General features: G+C 37.2%; 3 protein-coding genes and 1 pseudogene across 4 annotated transcripts; 2 read left to right on the top strand and 2 right to left on the bottom strand.

The window, feature by feature from the left end:
- The first annotated feature begins 2,817 nt into the window (after nucleotides 1-2,817).
- Nucleotides 2,818-4,093, top strand: LOC106675111 (uncharacterized). Its single transcript, XM_076887804.1, has 4 exons — nucleotides 2,818-2,885; nucleotides 2,983-3,018; nucleotides 3,123-3,422; nucleotides 3,497-4,093. The coding sequence occupies exons 1-4, from the start codon at nucleotides 2,861-2,863 to the stop codon at nucleotides 3,829-3,831; spliced, it is 696 nt and encodes a 231-aa protein (XP_076743919.1). The 5' UTR covers nucleotides 2,818-2,860; the 3' UTR covers nucleotides 3,832-4,093.
- A 7,613-nt stretch (nucleotides 4,094-11,706) lies between these two features.
- Nucleotides 11,707-15,021, top strand: LOC101488055 (uncharacterized). The gene is made up of 10 exons (XM_004539633.3): nucleotides 11,707-11,787; nucleotides 11,885-11,920; nucleotides 12,025-12,324; nucleotides 12,399-12,719; nucleotides 12,838-12,930; nucleotides 13,088-13,112; nucleotides 13,287-13,354; nucleotides 13,686-13,722; nucleotides 13,831-13,901; nucleotides 14,504-15,021. Exons 1-10 carry the CDS (start codon nucleotides 11,763-11,765, stop codon nucleotides 14,620-14,622), a joined length of 1,095 nt encoding a protein of 364 aa, XP_004539690.3. The 5' UTR covers nucleotides 11,707-11,762; the 3' UTR covers nucleotides 14,623-15,021.
- A 324-nt stretch (nucleotides 15,022-15,345) lies between these two features.
- LOC101479477 (UDP-glucuronosyltransferase 2A1 pseudogene) lies at nucleotides 15,346-16,527 on the bottom strand (annotated as a pseudogene).
- A 1,810-nt stretch (nucleotides 16,528-18,337) lies between these two features.
- chrna5 (cholinergic receptor, nicotinic, alpha 5) lies at nucleotides 18,338-27,396 on the bottom strand. Of its 2 annotated transcripts, XM_004539636.3 has the most exons (8): nucleotides 26,893-27,396; nucleotides 26,423-26,557; nucleotides 23,824-23,975; nucleotides 23,572-23,616; nucleotides 21,485-21,594; nucleotides 21,082-21,259; nucleotides 20,300-20,995; nucleotides 18,338-20,136 (listed from the first exon to the last, which is right to left on the bottom strand). In XM_004539636.3, exons 2-8 carry the CDS (start codon nucleotides 26,505-26,507, stop codon nucleotides 19,978-19,980), a joined length of 1,425 nt encoding a protein of 474 aa, XP_004539693.1. In that variant the 5' UTR covers nucleotides 26,508-26,557; nucleotides 26,893-27,396; the 3' UTR covers nucleotides 18,338-19,977. The 2 variants fall into 2 exon arrangements, with proteins under 2 accessions (XP_004539693.1, XP_004539694.1); XM_004539637.3 differs by lacking the exon at nucleotides 23,572-23,616.

Genomic DNA, 27,396 nt, shown 5'->3' with positions numbered 1-27,396 from the left:
TGACAGTCATTGAGGTGACTTTGATTTCTAACACACAAATAAGAGATCTTATGAAGATCATGATCAGCAGTGTGCCAAATAACATGTTTTTTTTAAACACTAAAGGCACTGTAAAATATGGGTAACTAATTGGTTTTCTTATCTTGATCTGTAGAATAAAAAGGCTGGATTGATCACATCATTCACAAGAATAATAAAACTAACATTTTCAGCTTATTATCACGATGTTTTTGTTCTTTTGCACCAGCAGGGTTGTATCTGTTAGTTCACTGAGTGTCACCGGAAGACCACAGGGTATATATGGTGTGTGTTTCATGCTGTCTGAATTAGAATAGTTAATTCTGTCATGAAAAATGGTGAACAGAAAAGAGGCAAGCTTATGAGTGTCTAAACAGAGATGGCCATGGCTGCTACTTAACTTCAAACTGTCAAACCACAGATGATCTGCCTGCAAGATCAAGCCCACAGTTTTCTTCCCCTATTTGCCCTTCAGTCCACATTCCAGCTAATTCATGACCGAAGCGAATGCTAATGCAATTAAAAATGAAAGGGATACTTTTCATTCTGACTTATAGCATCAAGTCAAATACATTTCTGGGATGTTGATTTGGTTAATTGATTAGCAGACCGGTGTTGTCGGCTTTAGCTACGCTGGATGGGCAACAATAAGATAACCCCCAAAGCACAAAAGGTTTCACAGGTGCAGGCCACTTACCTAGCCATTTTATTCTACAGCAGTAGGGTTACCACATACAAAGCTGTGAAAGAGGTTTTTTGCTTTTGCTTTTTTGCAAAAACTGCCTAAAAAGTCTGATGTCAGTAGCTATTCCCCGGTACAAACTTCTGTTCCCAAATTCAAACAGACTCTGTGGCACCACTGAGAGTTTAAAAGAGCCCAGAAATTTAGATCTCCAATAAAATGATTGTAGTGGCTTCTCTCCCATGTGTTACAATAAGGTTTAACATACATGCATCCATAGAAAAAAAGATTTTCAATGTTCAACAGAGTTAGAAGTTGAAGAAGCAGGAAGTTAGCTCGCTATCATTTCTATCTAAAGATGATTTGCCATGTACTGACCCAGAGATTTCTAAAAAACTAAAACGTATGGCTTGTCAGACATTAATAAAGACAGAAAGAAATTAAGTAGTGTCAGTGTTTGTATTGAAGTTGGGCTGGCATGTAATGATATGCTACCTGATGGCTAGCTACAATGCTATGGTTAGAATAATGAAATAATAGAACATAAATAAATCAGCACAGTGAAGATGGGGGATGAAGGTAATTTTTTTTTTTTACCCAATGGGCAGAAAAAAATGCAATCGTATGGCAGGGCAAAGATACTGAAAACAGACCAAACCTCAGTCAAAATATCACCTGAGATGATCCATCCAAAACATGTGTTCAGTCACTAATATGACAGATTATGGCCACTCTTGGTAGGTTTATCATTTTTATTTCTTTTAAAATAATAAAAAAGGATATGCAATGTAGATTTTCAGCATGATTTTGTCTGTGATTGTCTTTTGATCTATGACCAAGCTCAAATTGATTTGGTGCTGATAGGGGCTCCTATTAACCTGAAAAACTTCTGGAGGAAAGGTGAATGAATTATTAATGATGCACCTAAACGTGATAATAAATACAAGTGCTGTGAAGAGATCTAAACAGATATCACATACTTTTTATACATTTGCAGTTTTCCTCTTTTCTATGCAGTCACCATGATTAGTCCTTGCCTCCTCATCTCCTTTCTCACTGTGCTTATCTTCCAGTGTTGGGGAGTAATGGAATACATGTACCAGCGTTAAGTATTTAAAATACAAATTATTTGTTAATTACCAGGGCAGAGAGTGATCCTGAGAAGGTGACTGCTGGCAGTGTTCAGACGATGCATTTGATAACCTGTTGCTATAAAATCAACCTAAAGAGAAGTTGGAAGTTAATTTATTTTTAGTTTCCAGAAACCACATCAAACTGTTCCACTTTTTAAAAAAAATTTTTAGTTTCATGTGAGACTCTTTGACACTTTGCTCAAAGGCTGACATCCTGTGGTAAATCTTTGTTACTACAAGTTACTTCCTAGTTGTTTTAAAGAGATAAGTAACTTAATTTGTTCAGCTTGCTGCAATACATGCGCCCTTATTTGATTGGACATTAAAAGTTACAAATGCATTATAAGAGGTCCTGCCTAACTCTGAAGCAGTTACTTTCTGGAACATGTAATAATTAAGAAAATGTAATTTGTGAATTTTGAGGATATTTAAACACTGTGTACAAAGACAAAAAGGACCTTTGGAAAAAGTAGTGTAACCATGTGACCCACTCCTGGATACACGTTAATCTAGAATTGTAAGAAGATAGATTTGAGTGCACATCTGTAAATTAGAGTATATTCATAGAACACGCACACACACACACACACACACACACACACACACCTTGCGCAAGTTCAGTAAATTGCAAGTTGCATTTTTCTGAAACTTTTTATGAACACCCCACCACTCCCAGACTGCAACTTCAGAAGTATTATATATTTCCTCAGTGAGCGCGAGTGAAAGAAGATAAGCATCCTGTATTGGGTATAATTGTCTGTATGTCAGAATGACTTATTATACAACTAAAGAAACATCAGTGGAAATCAATTTGTGATATGAGGTATTTGACAGTAAAATGGTTTATTTTTTGTAGATATTATTTTTTATCCAGTCAAAAATGTTGAACGTGTCACCTTACAAATAACAGGAAGTGGTTCAATATAGTTTCTCCATATTTACTCTCTGTGGTTTGAGCAAGACTTTTGAGAAGCTTTCAGAAGATACGCTGCAGAGAGTCTGTAAGGGCGGCTCATTGTCTATAACGATGAACATAATAATTGCTCTTCTGTGTGAGTGCACTAACAGATAACATCTATGTCTTTCAGTCAAACTGTTTTCTATTTAAGCTGAAAGGATTCATTAGATTTTTCACTTCTTTTCTTCAAGGTGTTCTGACAAATCAGGTCATAAGCCAAACCGAAGGTAAGTTCAGTTTCCTTCATTACAAGATATGTCTCTTCTGTATTCCTAAATGTTACTGAGCTGCATTCATCATTACATATACTACTCACTATGATGTCTCACAGATATTTTTCCTGCAAAGATCCTGGCCCAGCAGACAATTATAAGTGAAAACAGTGACCTTTATGTAACATGCACCACACTTGGGAGAAAGAAAGACTCAAGTGTCCATGTTTATTTGTTAGTAAATGGGTGCGGAATCCAGAATCTCACCCAGAAACAAGATCAAAGTGACACCCTGTTCACCATATCCAGCGCTAGTCTTCATCACAGTGGAAATTACAGCTGTGTTTATTCCCCGAATCATTATACACTTTCTGAAGTAGCCAAGAAAGGAGACGACATCATTCAGATTCTGGTCATAGGTAAGTGTTTTGACTCCTGAACACATGATGTCATTGTTATTTCTTTCCACTCATTTTCTCCTGTTTCCATGCAGCCAACTTTCTCCCAGCAGATATTTCAATAGTTGGGTCATCCACTGTTCATGAGGGAGACTATGTTGAATTCCAGTGCACAGTGTCTCAACACCTACATACACTTGGTGGATGTAAATTCATCTACGCTTACCTGAGGAAGAATGTCACGATTCTCCAAGTGCAAGTCTTTAATGTCTCTCAGATGCTGACAACATTCATCATCGATGGTGCAGTTTTGAGGGATTCAGGTCATTACAGCTGCATAGTGCTGCCATCAAAATGCTTCTATGAGCATGAGCACACAGTTCATGGAACAAACAAAGTATTTCTTCAGGTCAAAGGTAAGGCTCTCTGAATGTTTCAAAAATGCTTTTTTAAATTCTTGTTTATGCTGTCTTTTTGTGCTTTCCAGTGGATTTCATCTCTCTGGGGTTACTGCGTTATGGAGTGATAACCTTGATGGTATTACTGGTGGCGTCCCTTTGTGGATCAAACAAACAGGCAAATGCACACATGCTGAGGAAATGACGGGATGAGAGAGGGGGACGATCTAGATCAGGAGTGTCAAACTGATTTTATGTTGCATATCTCTGACTAAATAAATCTGATTCCCAGATGACTAAACATGCAACTATTTTGCTGGTAATACCTGAAGTGAGTAAAGAAAATCAACAGCCTATTTATGCAAGATAATTCATAATTTTATGGGGAGGTGAGGTGGGGTGGGGGGTATATTGGTTGAGTCTGATTATTGGAGGGGGGGGCGGGGGGGGGGGGGGGGGGGTGTCATGAACCCTCTGGAAATTACGCCCCTGAAGTGATGAAACTCCCCTTCCTTTCATTGTAAAGAAGTTACGTATTTAACTGTTTCTCTACGTGATAAAGGAAAATAAATATATCGGCACAACTCTTTAAATTGTAAAATATAAATATGTAAAATTACAGAAAAAGTTCTGGTAGCTCATTGCCCAGATTGTCAAGTTCTGGATTTTTGTTGTTGTTGTTTTAAACTGTAATCCTCAAAAATAGAAATTTCAATAGTAGAAGATTTATAAAAGAAATCTGTCTTTTTTTTTCTTTTTTTTGCCTTATTACTTTGTATATTTAATATTAAATTTCTCTTTTTTTTAATTTCAGAAGATTTTTCTGGCAATTATTTCATGGTTGAAGGCTTTACAGGAGGTGTGGAGACCTCCAGGCCTCAAGGCCCGGTGTCCTGCAGGTTTTAGATATCATTCTGGGTCAATACATCTGAATCAAATGTTTAGTTCATTACCAGGCCTCTGGAGAACTTCAAGACATGTTGAGAAGGTAATTTAGCCATTTAAAGCAGCTGTGTTGGATCAAGGACACATCTACAACCTGCAGGATACCGACCCTTCAAGTCTGGAGTTCCCCCACCCCTGCTTTACAGCATTAATGCCTTTTGACAGTCATTGAGTTGACTTTGATTTCTAACAATAACCTAATAAGAGGTCATGAGTTTGCATACCAAATAACATATTTTTAACACTAAACACTGTAAAATATGGTTATCATTATAATACAATATACAAATACATGAGAATATGAGAAGTCCCCTTGCTTATCAAATGCAAAATGTTGCTCATTATAATGCTGTTTTTGCTGTTTCACGCCAGCAGGGTTGTGTCTGTTAGCTCACTGAGTGTTACAGAAAGACCGCAGGATAGATGTGGCGTGTCTTTCATGCTGCCTGAATTAGAATAGTTAATTCTGTCTTGAAAAACAGAAAAGAGTCAAGCTCATACGTGTATAAACAGAGATAGCTGCTGATGACTGCTACCTTTCTTCAATGAATACAGAAAGACAGAAACAAGGTTGTGTCAATGTTTGTAGGGTTAATGAAGTTGTGCTATCTGGCATATAATGCTGTGCTACCTGATGGCTACCTACAATACTATTGTTAGAATAATGAAATAATAATACATAAATAAATCAGCACAATGAAGATGGCAGGTGAATGTAAACATTTTTCCCCGATGGGGAGAAAAAATGCAATCATATGACAGGGCAAAGACACTGAAAACAGACCAAACTTCAGTCAAGATGTCACCTAAGATGATCCATCCAAAACATGTGTTTAGTCATTAAACAGTATGCACACTATGCTGCTGTGTGGTTTGGATTACTCACTATGACAGATTTCCACCCTCTGTAGGTTTATCATTTTCATTTACATCAAATATTTGAAAAAGTATATATAAAATATGTAGATTTTCAGCATGATTTTGGGATTTTTTTTTTTCTGATGTGTTTTCATGGATCTACGACAAAGCCCAAATTGATTTGGTGCTTACAGGGGATCCTATCAACCTCAAATACTTCTGGGAGAAAGGCGAACGGATTATTATTGTAGGCGCCAGACATCTGCTTTATATTTTTGTTTACAATTGAGTTCGTGTTCGTTTCATAATTCATAGATTCATTACATAAGTCATCTTTACAGGATTAATTATGTGTTTACATAAAGTAATGTTATGTCACTGTTTGGGATTGGAACCTAAAAAGGGGTACCTCTCACTTTAAGTATGTAAGTGCAATAGTAGCATGAAACCCTGTGTGAGGGGGAAGGGGAGGAGCATGGACAGAGAGGTTAGGAGTCACATGGTTTTTCTGACCGTGTGCACAGGTAGTTCTGGATAACTGCTTATTTTTTGGAACTTTCATGCTTACTTAGGAAGGAGTTCATTGTTATATCTTCAGTTTGCAATAAATAAACAGTCTTCACATCATAATGCAACTGGAAGCATTTCTTTTGGAAACCAGGAACACGCGTCAGCCATAGACTCTCTTCTTGAACTTGGTTTATTGGAAATTACCCTACAATTATTGACACACCTGCTTATAAACGTGATAACAAGTAAAAGTGCTGTGAAGAGATCTGAACAGATCTATCACATACTTTTTATGGATTTGCAGTTTCCCTCTTTTCTATGCAGTCAGCACGATTAGTCCTTGCCTCCTCATCTCCTTTCTCCCTGTGCTTGTCTTCTACTTGCCCTCTGACTGTGGTGAAAAAGTAACACCATGTATATATGAGAGACCATGACACCAAAGATGTATAACCATGTATGGTTGGTTTCTTCTGTGTTTCCAGATACCACATTACACTCTTCATTTAGAAAAAACTTGATTTAGATGTTCGTGTTTGGAAATCAAGCGGCACAAACTGTGTTCAAAGTATGAAAGTACCATCCAACGGTAAATCTCTGTTACTTTAAGCCACTCCCAGGTTGTTTTTATAAAGGGATATGTAACGCAGTTTCTTCAGATTGATGAAATAAAATGTCTTGTAAAGACATTTGAAAAAACATGTAAAATTTCTGTAGAGATTATTTTACATTTGAATAGCTATAGCTGTTGTCAATTTTGATTTCCTATATAATTTCCCAGAGCAGTGAGAGTGAATGAAGATAGGATCCTATATTGGGTACTACTGTCGGTATGTCAGACTGAGTTACTGTACAGCAATAGAATCAGAGCACTTGAAGAGGCTGAGTCAACTCTGGGTCCAGGGTTAGGGTTACAAGGTCAAGTGTAATCAAATACCTAATAATCAAAAAAATTTTGGTTCCATATTTTTTCTATATGGCGTTCCAGGGTAATAAGACAGATCACATATTGTACTTCAGTAAACCTGCATGTTTTGTTTTCTTTTAAAATCTTATGTTTTAAAACAGTTCATTCAGTTTTGTGCACACCACGGTGAGCTTTAATTTAGTCTGATGTTTTTAAATACTTATGTATCGTGTGTACATGGACATTTTAGTAGAAAAATTATTTGTTATGACTGTTGAAGTGTGTGTTAATGTGTTAGTGTGCCTATAAACACCCAATGCAAAAGTGAATGTACCACTGAAATGTGTTTTCTTACAGTGCAATGAGTCAGCAGGCAATGCAGACATATTGGAGGAACAGCAAGAGCAGATAGAGGGAAGCACAGGAAGGTATAGTGAAAATAGAATTACAGTAAAGACATAGTCTGGGGAATTCTTAATAGAATTACACACGATGACTGAAATAGAAAACCTATCTATCCGAGATCTGTTCTTTTTCAAATCCAAAGAAAGACAACAGTCTTATTCCACTAACATTCATACGCTCAGTGCTTAAGAAAACATTTAAAACTATTACTCCTGATAATATCTGTTTCCCAAAGCTTTAATGAAATTTCATTTAAGGTAGCTACTGTATATACAGCTGTTAGGCTGGTTTAAAGTTTGTGAGTACAAGAAAATTATGATTAGAATAAAATGTGCTCAAGTTTGTTTAGATGGTAGGGTGCAGCTGTCATCAGATCAGAGGAATGGGAAAGGATTTGGGTGTGTGTAATTGTAGAGAGAGAGGAATTTATTGACAGTGGGGGTCTGCCTGTCATAAAAGGAAATATGAAGAATAGTATGCACAGAATAGGGTAAAAGCAGACAGATGTCATGAGTATACAATCTTTCAGTAAGATGTTGGTTACATGAATGGTTTTTCTCATGACTAACCGTGCGTCCAACATCCACTCTGCACATGCTTACGTAGCACATATATATACACACATACTCAAGTATCAGCACAGGCTGGTACCACACAGACACACACACACACACCCACACACACCACTCTGGCCATGAGTTGCTGTTGTTGCCATATAAGGGAATCCCCAGGGTTTTATAGCATATTTTAAAGCTCATGGGGACCCTCCCCCAAAGTGTGAGGCTAAATGTATATATGTGTAGGACTGAGGGATTGACCCTCAGATCTGCTGGTTACAATTGCATTAGTTCCCTCTGTGCAGAGGTTCGGTTTAAATAAATGCAAATAAATACAAGTGTTTGTGATTTCAGAGTGTTTCTTTACAGCTGGGTGACAAATGGACCAGAAGTATAGAGTGATTTATATCATTTATATCACTCCATACTTCTATACCAGAAGTATAGAGTGATTTATATCATTTATATCACTCCATACTTCTATACCAGAAGTATAGAGTGATTTATAACAGGTATTACCAGTAACAGGTATTAAAAGTATTACCAGTATAAAAATACTGGTAATACTTTTATGTACACTTTACAAAACTCAAATAAAAAAGTATCAAAACAATATAGAAAGGTGAGTGCTCAACATATTTTGGCAGTCGTGAATCTGTGTATACTATGATTGCATGGCGTTTGACTTCCTTATACTGTAAAACTCATGGTTATGATATCTTTTAAAAATTACATAGGTGACTTCACTGCTAACATGCATAAATTGGCAGTATGAGGAATGCAGTTGTCAAATCCAACATTTATTACCTGTCAGTAGCTGTTTTGTCATTTTGAGTTTTACAGCTCAATAAGGTTAGATTGAGGACAAGTTTGATAAGAATAACAAAAACAAACACGAGCAGCTTATTATAAACCTTTTTTGTCCCTTCAAACCAGCAAGTTTGTCTGTGTTACTTCACTGAGTCTTACAGGAAGACCACAGAACAGGTGTGCTTCTTGAATTAGAATAGTTAATTCTGTCATGAAAAACGGTAACCAGAAATGAGGGGAGAGGCAACCTCACAAGTGTCTAAATAGAGATGACCGTTTCCAACCACAGACAATCTGCCTGTAAGCTGCCAGCATGCCTGTGTGCCGCCTCCTTCAAACATTAAAATAAAGGCAACAGCTTTGTCAGCCCCATATTTTCTTTAATCCATGTTCCAGTTAATGTTAGTCCATTCACCAATTTGATCAACTAAACTGCACAATGAAGAAAAGTTTGATTCTTGGACAAACAACAAAGCCAAGGCCAACTTGGGGCTGATTAGTTCAACTACAAGCCTCAAGGACTTCTGTGAGACAGACAAATGGGTTATTGTTGATGAACCTGGTTATAAACACAACATTAAGTAGAACTAGTGAAAGGAGATCTACAAAGATATAACACACTTTTTGTGCATCCGTCATCTCCCTCCTTTCTTTGCAATTAACATGATCATCCCATGAATCCTAATCTCCTTTCTCACAGTGCTTGTCTTCTGCCTGCCCTCTGACTGTGGTGAAAAAGTTACACTGTGTATCTGTCTATCACGATGTGTATGACTCTCCTACCCTTTGCCATCAGATATACCTCGTCATCTACTGCTTTCTGTTGAACATCCGCTACCATGCATTGCTGATTAAAGCATGCGTCTTAACCTCCAACTGTTGCCAGGCTGATATTAATAACCTAGCAGAGAGTGATCCTGAGAAGGTGACTGCTGGCAGTGTTCAGACGATGCATTTGTTAACCTGTTGCTTTCATTCGTTAGATACTCTGCAAAAACAGCAACACCCCCCATTTGAAAAAAGAAAATGCAATTTCATATTGAAGTTAGGATTCTGAAATCAGGCCTTTGCCATAAGCTCTCTTTTATGATATTCTTGTCACTAAATTGCCCCCTGTGGCTTTTTGTGTGGAATCACTGGCCTCAATAGGCAAGGCAAGGCAAGGCAAGTTTATTTGTATAGCACAATTCAACAACAAGGTGATTCAAAGTGCTTTACAGAGACATTAGAAACAAGAACAAATAAAAAGCATGATTTAAAATTGAATAACACAAGCAAATAAACTAACTAACTAATTAACAAACAAACAAACAACAGTATATAAAATCAAAACAGATAGTGGCTAAAACATTTGCCCAGTACCACATGCAAAGTGGTTAGCACTATTCTTCACATTGAGACAGTCCTGGGCTTAAACCCAGGCAGGCTGAGCTTACATGAGTTTTATCTGGGATCTTTAAATTATCCTGTAAATGAGATGACGAGATGAGTTAAAGTTCCCTGTCTTGACCTAAGACACACTTGGAAAAAAGATGCTAAATCAGATCTACTGCACTAACAAAGAAAGACTGTGACTCTTTCTCCTTGCTTAAATTAAATATATAAAATCAACCTAGAAAGATGGTGTAAGTTAATTTATTTTTAGTTTCCAGAAACCACATCAAACGATTCCACTTTTTTTTAAATTTAGAGTTTCATGTGAGACTCTTTGGCACTTTGCTCAAAGGCTGACATCCCATGGTAAATCTTTGTTACTACAAGTTACTTCCTAGTCATTTTAAAGAGATATGTAACTTAATTTGTTCAGATTGCTGCAATACATGCGCCCTTATTTGATTGGACATTAAAAGTTACAAATGCATTATAAGAGGTCCTGCCTAACTCTGAAGCAGTTACTTTCTGGAACATGTAATAATTTAAGAAAATGTAATTTGTGAATTTTGAGGATATTTAAACATTGTGTACAAAGACAAAAAGGACCTTTGGAAAAAGTAGTGTAACCATTGTGACGTTTACAGATATTTTATTTCGAAAAGGTCGAATGTAAGCCGGAAAGGGGGTTAGGAAAAAGGAAGGAAAACATTAGAGCAACAAGTTAGTGCTGCAGATTATGTTGCCGCTGCAAGCCTGAGAATTAAAGAATGGAACTGATAAATACTGAAGTTGTTATCATTAATGTTTGAGGCATGCAAACGTAAGCATGTGACCCACTCCTGAATACACGTTGATCTAGAATTGTAAGAAGATAGGTTTGAGTGAATCTGTAAATAATATTATATTTATGAAACACACACACACACACCGCAAGTTTCATTTTTCTGAAACTTTTCATAAATCTTTTATGAACACCCCAGCATGCCTGGGATAAAAGCTGTAATTGTCAAGCATACAGACACACTGGACACTGGATCCTTTACAAAAATGCAAAGCAAATAATATTGTACTTTTTCTGGATATCCAGAAAAAGAACCAGTCAGTCTAATCTGTTAAAGTCAGCTGAATCAGAATCAGTCAAAGTGCACTTTTAAATCAGTGTTCAGCTTTGTGTTATGGTGAAAGCCTCACTTTTGTGAGTGTATATATGTGTGTTTAAATATGTGTGAAAATCTATTATGTATATTTCCTCAGTGAGTGCGAGTGAAAGAAGATAAGCATCCTGTATCGGGTATAATTGTCTGTATGTCAGAATGACTTATTATACAACTAAAGAAACATCAGTGGAAATCAATTTGTGATATGATGTATTTGAAAGTAAAATGGTTTAAGAACACATTCCTCTGAATTTTATTTTTTGTAGATATTATTTTTTATCCAGTCAAAAATGTTGAAATATCACGTGTCACCTTACAAATAACAGGAAGTGGTTCAATATAGTTTCTCCATTTTTACTCTCTGTGGTTTGAGCAAGACTTTTGAGAAGCTTTCAGAAGATACGCTGCAGAGAGTCTGTAAGGGCGGCTCATTGTCTATAACGATGAACATAATAATTACTCTTCTGTGTGAGTGCACTAACAGATAACATCTATGTCTTTCAGTCAAACTGTTTTCTATTTAAGCTGACAGGATTCATTAGATTTTTCACTTCTTTTCTTCAAGGTGTTCTGACAAATCAGGTCATAAGCCAAACCGAAGGTAAGTTCAGTTTTCCTCAATACAAGATATGTCTCTTCTGTATTCCCATATGTTACTGAGCTGCACTTATCTTTACATATGTTAATCACTATGATGTCTCACAGATATTTTTCCTGCAAAGATCCTGGCCCAGCAGACAATTATAAGTGAAAACAGTGACCTTTATGTAACATGCAGCACATTTGGAAAAAAGAAAGACTCAAGTGTCCATGTTTATTTGTTAATAAACGAGTGCGGAATCCAGAATCTCACCCAGAAACAAGATCAAAGTGACACCCTGTTCACCATATCCAGAGCTAGTCTTAATCACAGTGGAAATTACAGCTGTGTTTATTCCCCGAATCATTATACACTTTCTGAAGTAGCCAAGAAAGGAGACAACATCATTGAGATTCTGGTCATAGGTAAGTGTTTTGACTCCTGAACACATGATGTCATTGTTATTTCTTTCCACTCATTTTCTCCTGTTTCCATGCAGCCAATTTTCTCCCAGCAGACATTTCAATAGTTGGGTCATCCACTGTTCATGAGGGACACCATATTGAATTCCAGTGCACAGTGTCTCAACATATTCAAACTCTTGGTGGATGTAAATTCATCTACGCTTACCTGAGGAAGAATGTCACGATTCTCCAAGTGCAAGTCTTTAATGTCTCTCAGATGCTGACAACTTTCATCATCGATGGTGCGGTTTTGAGGGATTCAGGTCATTACAGCTGCATAGTGCTGCCATCAAAATGCTTCTATGAGCATGAGCACACAGTTCATGGAACAAACAAAGTATTTCTTCAGGTCAAAGGTAAGGCTCTCTGAATGTTTCAAAAATGCTTTAAATAGACGTATTTTTTATAATAATGTATTATTTTTATACTGAAATATATTTTTAAATAAATTAATCATCTTATTTTACTTTCCAGTTGATTTGGTGTCTACAGTATTACTCCATGTTGGAGTAATAACCTTGATGCTATCACTCGGGGCATGTCTTTGGTGGATTTGCAACAAAATAGGTCAAATAAGTATAATTAAAAATAATTTTAGGCTTCACATTTTTTTCACAAGTCATTGTTTATTGTATGGATTAATCAAACCAACCACATAATATAGCCGAATATACCTGCATGCAATATTTTGCTTTAAAATTATATTTGTTTTGCGTTTCAACAGTTCGCTCAACTTCTTGCAGACCACGGTGAGCTTTAATTCAATATGCATAATTTTTTGGACACTTCTGTGATTTTTATTATTAGGAAAATTATTTTTTTATGTTTTGTCTTTGTGTGTAAAGTTCTATATACTGAATGCACTATATCACTGAAAAAGTGAATGTACCACTGAAATATGTTTCGTTTGTTTTGTTTTACAGTGCAACGACTCAGAAGGCAAATTCAGACATGTTGGAGGAACAGCAGGAGCAGGAAGAGTGGGAAGACGGTATGGTCAAAATGGAGTTACAGTCAAGACATACTGTAGGGAATTTTTGATAAAGTTACATATGATGACTTAGAATGAAAATCTTATCTGTGTTCTGCTCTTTTCTAATCCAAGAAAGGATTTCTGTGTAATTTCACAAACAGTTATACATTCATATTCTTTCAAACAAAAAAACTATTTAAAACTATTCAAATCACATCTGTTTCATTAACGACTAAATTTTTCAAAGCTTTCAAAAGTGAGCTATATACAGCTGTTATAAATAGAAATTGCTATGAACTTTAATTTTTCTCTGTATTTCACTGTGTTTTTGTGTGTGTGTTTTTATCAGAAAAAGAAGACTCTTTCAGCATAGAGTATGATGACGCGTAAGAATATATTTTTATTTTCAACATCTGTACACTTAAAAAATGTGTAATAACAACAAAAGCATGAGCAGTAATGAAATCTGATCATTAACAACATTTTATCATCAGGTGTCCAAACAATCTGGCAGCTGAGGTTTCATTGCCTTCTGAAAATTTTGAAGACGCGTACACTGTTGTAGGTAAGCGATCACATTGTGTTTCATTGTGCTATAATAGACATAGTTTTGATGCCTTTTAACAGTCATTCAGGTGACTTTATTGCCTAACATGAACATAAAAGAGATGATAAGTCCCATAACATTAATCAGCAGCATGCCAAGTAATACATTTTACTAAAGTACGGTACTAAAAGTACTTTAAAATTAATATATTCAGTGAATCACAATTGGCAATGTAAGATGAATGCAACATGATGACATGTTGCATTATCAAATACAACATGTATTACCTAAGAGTAGTTATTATGTCTTCTAGTCTTGAGCTGGATTGAGCATGAAGTTATTAGAATAAGAAAACATATTGTTGGGAACTTATTACAAATGGTGTTTTAATACTTGAAACCAGAAGGTTTGTCTTTGTTGCTTTACTCAGTCTTACAGGAAGACCACAGGAAATGTGTGAAAGAGTGTTTCATGCTGCCTGAATTAGAATAGTTAATTCTGTCAGTAAAGATGGTTACCGGAAAAGAGGCGAAAGGCAAGACCATGAGTGTTGAAACTCATTAAACACATGTCTAAATAACACTTGCGACCACTATTTAACTGAAACTTTCCAACCACAGATGATGTGCCTGCAGATTCAAGGCCAGAATGCCTATATAGTTCATCAATGAAACGTAAAAAGAAAGACAACAGCGTCCCCACCCCCATTTCCTCTTCATTCTATGTTTCAGCTAATTAATGACTGCAGGCAATGATCATGTTCAGAATGAGTGGCAATGTTTTCTGAAAGTGTAGTGGCTGCGAAGCATCGGCATTCACAGATGTTTATCAGCAACACAGCGGAATTGAAAGACTTGCTCCAACTTGCTGTTTCTTGTTTCTTCATAAAACATTTTGATCAAAGGCATAGATGTACTTACCATGCTTTATAAAATAGTCTGCATTTTGCTTTCACTCTAGAGCATGCAGACATTAGTGTTTTATATTTTTCCTAGAGATGTGTTCACATTTTTGTGACCCCTTATTTCCATCAATCCATCATAAAAATGTATATAATATGTATATAATACAATAAAAAATACTCACTGTGTATAGCTTTCAAATTTACAATTATTATGTTTTTATTGTGGTAATTAGATGTATTTGTATTCAATAAATTGTTTCTAATCCATACAGAACATGTTTAATAAATTTGAGGTTGGGGTTTGGGAAGGCTATCACATTATCCTGCATAATTAAATAATTAAAATAGAAAAAGCACATTCTACTGTTCACCATGGGGACATAGACTGTGGACACAGGGATCAGGGTTTTATGGTTGTAATTTTTATTCAGTTGAATGAACTTTCACATTTGACAGTAGCTTTGATTTGTAACATAACTGGGGAAAACTACACTGAAATCTGCAAAATAACACAAACCATGTCTTATCATTTCTTATTCAACCTATTAGTTTTAATTTTTAGGCATTTTTCAAGACATACCAGCCTAAAGAACACAAGAGATTTTAAAAAAAAAGTAATTAATGCACCAGCAGCTAAAAAAGATAGTACTACATCTACAGAGTGGTAGGAATACCGGGACATTCTGTAGGACTCTGCTTTCAGGTGAGCTGCTCCTTTGTGCCTCATGACAAACTCTATCAAGAAGAGAGCGTTATCCAGTGACATTACTGGTTTATCTCTGTGTAGCCTGGAAAGTCTCTGCATGTTCGCCCTGTAGGAGGGATCATTCATGACTTCATGTAAGGCCTTCAGAAAATTATCATCTTTATCCACAATGGCTAATGTAAGAATTTTAGCTGCTCCTTTTTCTTTCAAGCGAAGCAGGTTATCATACTGGTCAAAAAACACAGGTAGGCCCACAATGGGAACGCCATGATAAATAGCTTCCTGGACTCTGTTTGTTCCTCCATGTGACACAAATAATTTTATTTTAGGGTGTCCTAAAAGGTCATTCTGTGGCATCCAATCAACAAATAAAGTGTTATTACCCAGACCAATTGGCCTGTCACCTTTATACTTCCAGATGACTTTCTGTGGTAGTTTAGCAAAAGCTGCAGCGATCTCATTTGTTATATCAGCAGGAAGTTCAGTCACAAAAGTCCCCAGAGACATGAGGATGAAGCCATGCTCTCCAGAACTCTGCACAAAGTCCTCCAAGTGTTCAGGAAGTGGTTCTGAAGGTTTACACTGAAATCCTCCTATATAGATAACATTAGGCATGGTCGGTCGAGGGAACTCAAACACAAAGTCCACTCTCATGAGCCACAGGTCTGCTCCTTGTAATAAGCCACAATATGTAACATCTGAGCCAAAGAATTTATTGAAAACAGCTTGATACTGAGGATGGATTAAAAATATGTCCTGTGCTTACCAGATGACATAGCAAATTAGATTTTTGACTGTCTGTATGAAAGTCATGCTGTCTGTCAGCCCAGAACCAGTTATTGGGATATACGATAATGGTGAAGGTGCAATGGCCAAGTGTCCCTCCCCACTAGTTGCGAATTGTACATTATAGATCAGAGGTAATTTCAGGCGATTAATATGCCTGCACTCCATGCTGGGTCAGTGAGGACTAGGTCATATTTGTGCACCTTTAAATTACTCATCAAATTCTCATCTTCAAGCATGATAGCCATTTTGCATATGATTCCATCATATCATTAAACATTTCAACCTGCAAACTCAAAAAGCTAAAAACCTAGCTTTGTGCTAATTAATCCTTTTTCACCTGCATTTTTAGCTGTCCTTATTCCTAACATCCTTTACCCCCCTCCAACTATGTTTATTATTTCAACTTATAGTCTCTGTATTTTAGTGGTGTAGTGGAAAATCAAATGTCACTCATCAATACGCTCACATAGCTGTAATGTGAAAATAAGGCCATGCGGGGGCAGTGCAGGCTCAACTAAAGGCCGGAGACAAAAGCAGTCTTCCTGGTTTTTCAAACGTTTCCAGAAGTGAAGTAAACCTCCCCACCATTTTTTCCACTTAGAAAGAATTATCTGAGGTATGAAAAATCAGTCATACAACAAAACAATCTGGCGAGACATCCTCAAATAGCTTTTAATTCTGTAATAAATTTCAGTGAAATAAAAACATCCCGTCCCTGGAGCGTCTTTTGTGCTGCGACCATGGATTGTCTTACAGTCTCCACAAAGTATGCAGTAAATGTCCTCAAGGTGAAAGGAAGTGCTGTGAAATTCAAGTCCTGGCAAGAGAGTCTGCTCTTTCTCAAAGAGGGCGAGGGAGAATGAATAAAGAAACTATTTAAATGACAATGTTTCCATATAGGGTTGCTAACCGTCCCTTAAAATACGGAATCGTCCCGTATTTCGAAACAAAAGTACACGTCCCGTATTGAGCTAATAAGGGACGCACTTTGTCCCGTAATACAGTGAGAATCAAAAGTAGTCTATAAATGTTTATGGAATTAACACTTTGTTTGAAAACATAATTCCCAGCCCCTCTCCTGCTTTGTGACCAATGAGCTGACAGCACACTTATGACAATTCGAGTATGACAATTCAGATTACCGCTCATCTCATTGGTCGAGGAAAGGTCGCTTGCGGAGAAAATACCGGAAGACAACAGATGACCACAACAAGAAGCATGGCCAACAGGGGAACAAACGCCGACTCTGCGGTGCAAGTCTCGGACGACAGTACACCTAAAGCTGGGCAAACACTGTGCGATTTTTTTCAGTCACGTTATTCAGCTCCTGCTCAAACTGCACGATTGACTCGCAGGGGTTAGAAGTTCGTATGTCACGATGTACTCTCACACTATACCGCCCGATGCTCTGATGCGACCTGAGTGCTCACACTGTGCCTCCATAAGATGAAGGTTATAACAGAAAATCTGTCGCTCGCTCTCTCTGTCTTTCACTCACACAGACACACCACTACCATCAACTTTGCTAAATTGCTAATGAAAAACATGATCAGGCAGCTGTGATTGAGCAGCAGTGTAAATCCAACTATTTTCACGGTTGTTGTGGTCGTGATAATTTTGTGATGCCACATCGAAAAGGCTCGGATGAGCTTTCCAAAGTTCTACAAGTTGTGCCTCCATCGCTTGTGTCCAGTTCACACGCTGCACAGCCGTGCTGCGCCGTCTTTTTCACCAACGTTTACGTTTGCGCGTGAGCAGTGTGAGCGCCTGTGGTGACACCCTCACGAGCGATTGATGATCGGGAGCTGGTCGTGAGGTGTTAATCACTTCTCGTTACCCCACGTATACTACACGACGCACGATGAAGGCCAAAATCGGTCCGATCACTCAAAAATCGGCTCAAAATGGGCCAAAAATCGCACAGTGTGAGCCCAGCATTAGAGCAGCAATGTTTGTTCCCCTCAGAGAAAGGGAAGAATGGGAAAAGGAAAACACCTGGCTGGAAAAAGTTAATATGGACATGTGCAGTCAATATCAGCGCTATGTGGCCAGAAGTGTGATAATATAATTTATTTTGTGTAATAAACAACTGCAAGGATAGATGATTACAACAAATTGATGACTAATACATAAAAGTAATACATAGATGAATAATGATGATGAGTTATGATGCGTAATCATGGGAACAAGCGGGTTTACAAACAGGAGCAGCTGATTAGCATTAGAAAAGCTGAAATAATACCTCAACTGAAGCCAATTGTACTAAATGCACTAAATGTGCACTGTTACAAGAATATTTTTCTTTCTATTGTTTTCTATTATTTTAAGTTAAGCAGGACAGAGTGCTTTTAAAGAAAGATTTACTTATATTCTCAAAAGTTAAGCATGACAGGCTTCTGTTTAAGAAAGAGACCTGTTTTATCGTGTTAATGTTGTCATTTTGAGCTAAAAATAAATGGCTAAATGATCATTTGTTTCACATGTGTTCATATCACAAAGAATAGAATATGCATGTACTTAAATCAACTTCAAGTCAAATGGTTAAAAAAATAATTTCACACACAAAAAAAGAGCTAGAAAATTCACCACACTGGGAAGGGTGAAGACAACTGGGTCGCCCGGCCCTGGCCACGAGGTGTCCCTTATTTATTTTTCAGGGAGTTGGCAACCCTATTTCCATATAAGAACATAACTGACACACATGCAGTCAGCATAATAATAATTGTATCTATTGTGGTCATATAACTGTAGCCTTCTAAAAGGCAAAGGAATTCAAGGAAATTGTGGAGAAATGCTGATCTTTTATTTACCAAGACCAGCTGTTCTCTTTCACAATTGTGCACCTTGTCAGATTTTGTGTTTACCTGCAAGAATAGTCTATTTTTAAACTACTAATGAATCTGACATTGCTGATAGGGCATACTGTGTAAAAGTGAGAATCATGATTATGTTCTACAGTTCAAAAGATCATCAAAAACTAGTACATAAAGCTTAAAACGTGTCCTAGTGCCTTCATGGGGTATGCTTTTCCTCATGTCCTCATGAAGGGATTTATGGGAATCTCTGGGATTTGTTCTTGCCATATTGTATTGTGCTTTTTCCAGAACCAACAATAAATCCACTCAATGATGCCAGTAAACAGACAAGGCCAAATACATGTATCATATTGTACTGTTATTTATTTATATGTGAAATGTGGACAGAAATGCAGATGATCTTTTCTAAGTAATATTTAATCTCAAATGCAGAATTTAGATTAAAATCAAGTTCATCCTATAGTGATTATGTACTCTGCTACACACTAAGTCTCATATTATACCCTTTCCCTAAAGATTTTTAAGGGTTTTTATGTTTCAGTTGTGCTTTGTTGAAAAATATTGTTTATCATAGACACATTTACAAATTGGTAGTATTCAGTACATATGTCTACTCTGAGTACATGTTTGTTCATTATTCCAGTATCAATCAACTATATGCTGAAAGCCTACATAAGAACAGTACATGTTATGGATTTGAGACAAAGCCTGTTTCTCTCCACTCTGCAAACAAGGCACCCAAAGCTGTAGCTGTGCAGCTCTGGCACACCTATAGCAAACAGAATAACCCCGAGCAGGACTATAATCATATCTCAAATATGACTAGAAGTAGCTGTTTATGTGCTTTGCTTCAATTTTTGGTTAGTCTAACTGTGGTTATTAGAGGATACTTCCAGCATGGCTAGGGACAATGATACTGGCCCATTTGTAAATAACTGGGATGAAGAGGAGAGCAGAACCAAGGACTGACACCAAGAGGAAGGCCCACAAAAACATTCGATCCAGAACCTGGGCTACAAACTTCCAGTCTTGAACAACCTGTAACAGAAGAAGCACATGGCAGTCTCTATATTCTTAATGGTTATGGGGAGACACATATATAAGCTAACTCAGGGTAATGAATCCGTAATTTTTCCAAGTTTACTGTCTTTGTTGTAATTTGCGATTTTGTTTTACAAATGAAAAAACCCTCAAAACTCACCTCTCTGACCTGATTTTCTTTAACCACATGCATGGTAATGTAGCGAATAGACTCCAAAGCAGCTTCTAGGTTGTGTCGAGTGTAGAGGAGCTGAGTGAGCTCAGGTGTTGAGCTCTTTATCCCTTCCAGTCCCACCGCTTCTCTAGCCCTGGCTACTCCAGCTGTGGCATAACGATCCACATGGCTGCGCATGCATAACAATTTAGGAAGTCGATGCAGGAAAATTTTCCTCACCCAGGGTGCCATACTGTGATGTGTAGAAGAAGAGCGGTGGTGGATGTTGATGGCAAAGACAGTAATAATGATGGAAAGTGTGACAAAGATCATGGTAAAGACCAGGTACTCCCCAATGAGTGGGATTGCTTTTGAAGAGGAGGGGATGATCTCCTCAATGACCAGGAGGAAGACGGTAAGCGACACCAACACTGAGGTGCAGAGAGAGATCTTCTCACCACCATTTGAAGGCAGATAGAAAACAAGAATGGTAAGAAAGGACAAGCCAATGCAGGGAATGATGAGAAAGAGGGTGTAGAAAAGAGGCAACCTGCGGATAATGAAGAAGTAGGTAATGGTGGGATAGGAAGAACTGCCATCAGTCCTCAGACCACGGCTGCCTGTGGCTTTTACTATCTCCCATTCACCATTGTCAAAATAGTCCTGCTTGTCTACGTGGAAGTCCTCCAGAATTATGTCCACCTGTTAAATCAAAAAGGGAATCTAATTAATCAGTGTTTATTACAATATTAATGTACTGCAGATGCTGTTATATAATAGAAATTCACCTGGGAGCCATCATAGGTCCAGGAGCCAAACTTCATTGAGCAGTTCTGGAGGTCAAAAGGAAAGAAGGTGACATCAATGGTGCAGGCTGACTTGTAGTTGGCTGGTGGTGTCCACAATATTGTACCATTGTACTTCACAACGGCCTTGGTGATAGTTCCCTCAAAGCGTCCATCAGAACTATTAAGAAAAATATGCCCACATTTTAGCTAACAGCTTCTTTAAGAGTACTCCTACAACATCCAGAACAACAACTTCCTTTACTTCATTTTAATCTCCCCACTTTTTTTCTTTGCTTTATATACTATGAAAATCATTTGGAAAATTAGGAAAATGTAAGAAAAAAAGAAAAAGCTTTTCATTATATCTTTTAATAACCTATTTATATACAGTACAGTGACATACTTATCATACAGTACAACATCCGGCAGCCATAGCCTGTCTGAGGGGACACGGATCGATGTGATGCCCAGGTATTCATCAGGATTCCATCTGAGTTTCATGTCAGTCCATTCCTACGTGAGGGAAAAGAGTCCATTTAACAATTAAAACCACAACTAATCTATCAATGGGTTGCTAAAATACATATTAAACTTATTTGAAAATTCATATCCTTTCTTGAAAGTCAGTTTTTGTAATAATTTCATGGCACCTGAGCTAGTAGCTGGTTGACTTAGCGCAGAGACTGGGAACAAGGAGGAACCGCTAGTTAGAAGTGACAACAACTTATTCTTTAGACTAGAGAAATTTGGTAGTGGTGGCAAAGAAAATGGAAAGTGATAAGGACTGTAACAAGATGACTGGATAGAAGAAAAAAGGACGGTTACGAACATCTGGTTTCCCTCAAGCTATCATAATGGAGGGAGATGACAGCACAACAAATCCTGTCTTTAGGTAATTGGTATTTGGCTGGTAAGAGGTTCTGAGAAGATAGTTTGGTGGTAGAAATACGATCCAAGCCATAAGTCATTGCCAATTATTATTTAACCAGTTAAGAGATAAAACAAGGAACCATGAATACACTGGGAACATGGCTCCATACAATGAACAGCTATGTCAGTTTTATCTGGCAATGTACCAGACTATGATAAAAATAGAATAGAATAGAATTCAACTTTATTTTCATTGCACATGTCACAGGTACAAGGCAATGAAATGCAGTTTGCATCCATCTAGAAGTGCTTTAGCCATGACTGTCAATATAGATATGTAAATATATTACAGAAATGGGTCTATTATGGTATGTTATAATGTACACGGTATGAAGGTATGTTATGAATATGCTATAACTATAAGTATGTACAGGCTGTAGTGAGTACGAACTATGTATGAACAGGATATAAATATGAAAAACTATGAAATAAAAAAACTATAGAGAAATATGAGATATACAGCTATACAGAAATGTGAACTATGCAAGTTATAAACAGTGTTGAATTAAAAATTATCGTATTGTACAGAATGATTATTTACACAGAAGCAGGCGTGTATTCAGCCTCCCCTTACGAAATCAGGTTTATAGGGTGTTAGTATAGCTTGCTGGATTGAGAGTGTGACTCATATGCCTCAAGGCTATTGCAGTAGTCTAGATTCAAATCTCCTTTGGGGCATTTCCCACTTAACTTTCCTGGCTCTCTATCCCAGCTTTCCTGTCCAGTCTATGCTCTTCTGTTATAATACATCCTAAAAAGCCAAAGCAGCCATTCCCAGAGTGAAGACTGCTACTTCTATCCAGTTAATACAAAGTGTTAAGGCCCATGTGTGACCCACCTGTCACTGGCAAACAAACTTCAATACAAGACCACTAAAACTTAGGCCAGAGTAATATCACAACTTAACCACTAACCACCACCCATTCCTCCTGACTATATTCCTAATAGTGTAATTTCCTGCTGTTGGACAACAAAATCCTGAGACTATTAACCCTTCAATCTTAATCTCTACAGATTATAAATATTGCCAAGGTCAGACAGAATATAATAATATAATTGAATGCTGCTACTCATTTAACAATGCAGCAGTTTTCCATCTACATTTAGTACGAAACACGGCAGCAACGCTATTCACAAACACTCAATGCAAGAAACATTTTACTTCAGCTCTTGCAGAGCTACACTGGCTTCACAATTCCTGCAGAATCCAATTTAAGACTGTATTGATTACTTTTAAATCACTACATGATAGAGCTCCACTTTATATCTCAAAATACTTAACTCTTCATTAAGCAAGCAGATCTCTCAGATAAGAGAATCAATTGCTGTCACAGCTTCCACATTCAAGCCTTAACACAAAGCCGGTGAGTACCTTTACTGTTTTGGCCCAAAGACTGTGGAATAAGCATCCTCCTATTATTATATGCCGTCTTTTTATTCAAGGGCTTTATGTATTTTTTAATATTTCTTGTAAGTTTAGATTAGAAAGGTGCTATAAAAATATTAATGGCGCAACATGATGTTACATCATTTTGTAAGTACAGATATAGAGGTACTTGCCTGTTTCATCCAAACATTAGTTGTCATTAACTGATTTTTCTCATCCTAGAATTGTAAAACAACACATTTTGTACAAAAAACATTCACATTTTATATTAAGTGATACATTATATTTTTAGAGACCAGAGAACAGAGCAGTGATTTAAATGGCATTTAATCTTTGAACAAACTATTTTATGTCCTTTATATGATTTCTTGGTAACAAATAGATAAACATTATCACAGTAATAATCAGTGCTGATTTATACTCACCACGTCAACAAGCTGTGAAATAGCTAGTCCAAACCTCACACGGATTGTCTGGTTTAGGTATTCCACTGGACGAACCCATTTCTGGTAGTTTTTAAAGAGATATTTGAATAGTTTGTCTTCTGCTTTTGCGTAGGTGGAGAGTTTTGGAATACCTAAGAGATGGAAAAGACGTGATTTTTAAATTATCTATATCTATCTGTCTATCTAGCTATACTGGTTTATTTTAAGGTAATTCAGAAAATATAGCATTACTTATTAACAGGCATGTTAAAAAAAGTTAAACCATTCCCTGTATGTTTTCAAACAGCACTGCATTTACCTTTCTGAACTTATATTAGTTTTATGTGTAGCGCTTCTGGCTATGACCTCTGCAAACCAAAGTTAGGAACCAAACTCATACTGAATATATAATTAAGATTACTACATCAAAAGAGAATGTATGAAGCCTTTACAATGAGTGCCAAGCATGGTAGCAAATATTTTCTACTTAGCCTTTGCTAATGGAGTGATCAAAAAGAAATGTATTTTTGAATATAGCATTCAAAATACATTTTTAGTGTTTAGCTGGGATGTTCTGGGTGATGATGGGTTAGCTAGAGACAAATTTAAGCAATAGTTTTTTTTCTTTTAGGTTCCCAGTCTGTAAGATGCCATCAGTTAATATTTGCAGAGTATAGCCTCAGAACGATATCCAAATAAAACACTGCAGTTAGACTGTGCTTCATGCACGTGTACTGATGAAATGTATGTCTGCAATTTAAAATGTAATCAGAGGAAGCACTGCAGCGATTTGGCTCAGTTCCTATTTACTTTGTACCATTCCTTCACTAGTGTGAGTACCTGATATGTCTATACACCTTTCTCATCACATCACTGCACTGTGAGTCATATGCAGCAACGATTGTAAATAATGCGGACATTCTCATTTGAAGGATAATCCTATTCAATAAAAGTCACTGCTTTCTAATGTATCCTGCCATCTTTACTGCATATGTAACAAAAGTAAACATAAGATGTGAAATTTTAAACATGACTTGAACTTGGACTGTTCACGGTGAATTGTGGAATTGCTGTTGATGCCAAATTTTAGGAAAATAGTTTTAGGCAAGAATATCTTTAGGCATGAAGTTTTTCTTCAGCTGACTTGTTAAAACACAAACAACTACAGGGTGCTAAAATACACTGAGTGTTTAACAACCATTTTAATTCATCTAATCCTAGTTTGTTCACTATATAAACTAAATTTCTTTATAATCAAAGCACTTATAGAGTAGGTGGCATAGATTGTGGTCATGGCATTAAACCAATTCCACCACATTAAGGGTTCAACTGTTTTACAACTGCTGCATCGCTTTGCTGTATCAGAATACCAGTACAAACAAGAAGCTACTGATTCTTCACCTCCATGGTAATAAACTCAATTTATGGATAGTGAATGTGGCTCCAAATCTACCACAAGACTGACCACAAATATGTGGTGTCACTCTCAGGCTGCGTGGATCAATAAAGACAAGGCTTCAAACAGCCTCAATCAATGACTGTGTGATCAGCAAATTCATCATCTCTCAGAGCTTCTTCTGCACTGTCACCAGCATCCTGCTCGGGTGAAAAACAGGCAGGAGAATCTTCTGGATTCTACATTCATCACTGATGACTTATTGGTAACCTGGGAATGTGCTCAGTCATAAATAATGTAGTAAAAAGTTGGTGTTTAGTATATGAGAAAAACCTGGAGCTCATTCATTATCAGTGTCAGCAAATGTTGAATTCTATCAGCAAATGATATTTACACATAAATACTGCGTAAAAAATATTTCATGTTAAATCATTTACTCAAATGAATGCTAGCTTCTGCTTGTTCAGTGCAATAGGAAGCATCTCAAAACACTAAGCATGTAATGCAATAAACATGGAATATATAATGTGAGTTGCTGAGGATTCCAGTGATAAATTCTCTAAAGATCACATGCTGCCACAGTCAGGCAAATATGTAAAACATTAATAACAAGAGATCACAAAATAATGGACAAATAAAGTATATTTGTATATACGTTAATGATGGCAGCAGATCTTTCTTCCCTCCCGTTGGTATAGTTTATATTATTATTCCTGTCCTTTCTCACTTTCTACTGTTCCTCACCTGTCCACCAATAACCTCTACTAAGTTAATTCTCCAAGAGTGACTTCAGTTATTCTTTTGTCATAACCAAAGGTTATCTTTTCCACCCACTTATCCACACAGACCCTCTGTTTTCAGTCAATGATAACGAATGAAAACAGAGTGTTAATTATTGATGTATTAGGCGAAAATCGTGTGTCATAGTAAAAAGTAAGCACTCTGTTTTTTCAGAGGAAGTCTATTTAAAATTGAACACAGTCTTTTAGTTACTAGCTTTAGAATTTTTTACATATTTGATCAGTAAGAGGATAGCTAACTTGTTTTTCTAAACTCACAGCAAATGCACAAATTATAAAATTTTATATTAACATGCTGACACAAGTCACTCCTTGTAGATGAACTCTTGCAATTTTTTTTCAATATTCTGTAGAAAACTCTGCTACTCTGTCATCAGGCATCCCCAGGTCATAAAACACTCACGTAGTGAGTGGCACAGGTAGCACCAGCACACCAATGGCAGCAGCAGTGTGAGAGAGGTGGCTGCCCCTCCTGCTCTCCACATCATATCAGAGGTGGCACTCGATCCACACAGCTGGTACCTTGGGCATCCCAGAGCTGGAAAATAAAATATTCAAAACAATAGTTATTAAAAACCGTGGCTTCTTTATACATCTGGGTAAATAAATCTTGCCTTGGGTAAACGCTCAAATCCCAAGTTATTCGTCTTTATTAAAGCCGAATAAAATCTTATTTAGGGATTTCAGGGGAAAGGCTGTGAAAAACAAATAAGCATCATCTACACTAAATAATAAACTGCAACCACACTTATAACATCCAGAACAACATCTGCATAAGTCAAGAATATGTTCTACCTTCACCTTGCTAAGATGACCCTCTCCAAGATAAAAATTACATTTTAATATGTGAGCATGCAGCTGCTGTATCCATACCTGCTCTGAGGTTGTCCCATTAAGAGTGATTAACAGTGGATGTGAAGGTAGTTAGTGTCCAAACAACAGCGGCAGTGCTGCTGTACTGCTCCTCCATTACATGCAGGTTCTTTCTCTCGCCTTACACAGATGCTGCTTCACTCCCTGCTGCCTCCAATTGTGAACAGGCAACGCATGCTCATCCCCTCCTCCTCCTGTTCCTTAGGAGAGTCCGCCCCCAGCACCATCACCGTTTTCCATCCTTCCCGTTTCTCTAACATTCTCGTGGTCACTAATAACAGGCAAGAATAATTGCACCCTCCATGCAGCCACCTCATTGCCTCTCCACAGCAGCTAATGGTAAGCTCTGCCACTGCCACTCTGCTTTGCATCTAACCAACAGTTTCCAGATCATTACCTGGTGCCCACTGCCACACATGATGATGTATTTTGTGATACTTGTCCCCCCCCCACAATTCTGTGTCAATATGTTTGCTTCCATGGTGACAGCATATTGTGGGATGC

The sequence above is a fragment of the Maylandia zebra genome, linkage group LG1 (genome assembly GCF_041146795.1).
Source record: "Maylandia zebra isolate NMK-2024a linkage group LG1, Mzebra_GT3a, whole genome shotgun sequence".
NCBI classification, from domain to species: Eukaryota; Metazoa; Chordata; class Actinopteri; order Cichliformes; family Cichlidae; genus Maylandia; species Maylandia zebra.
The sequence above is the reverse complement of the archived record's forward strand: the minus strand, read 5'-3'. Positions and strand labels throughout refer to the sequence as shown.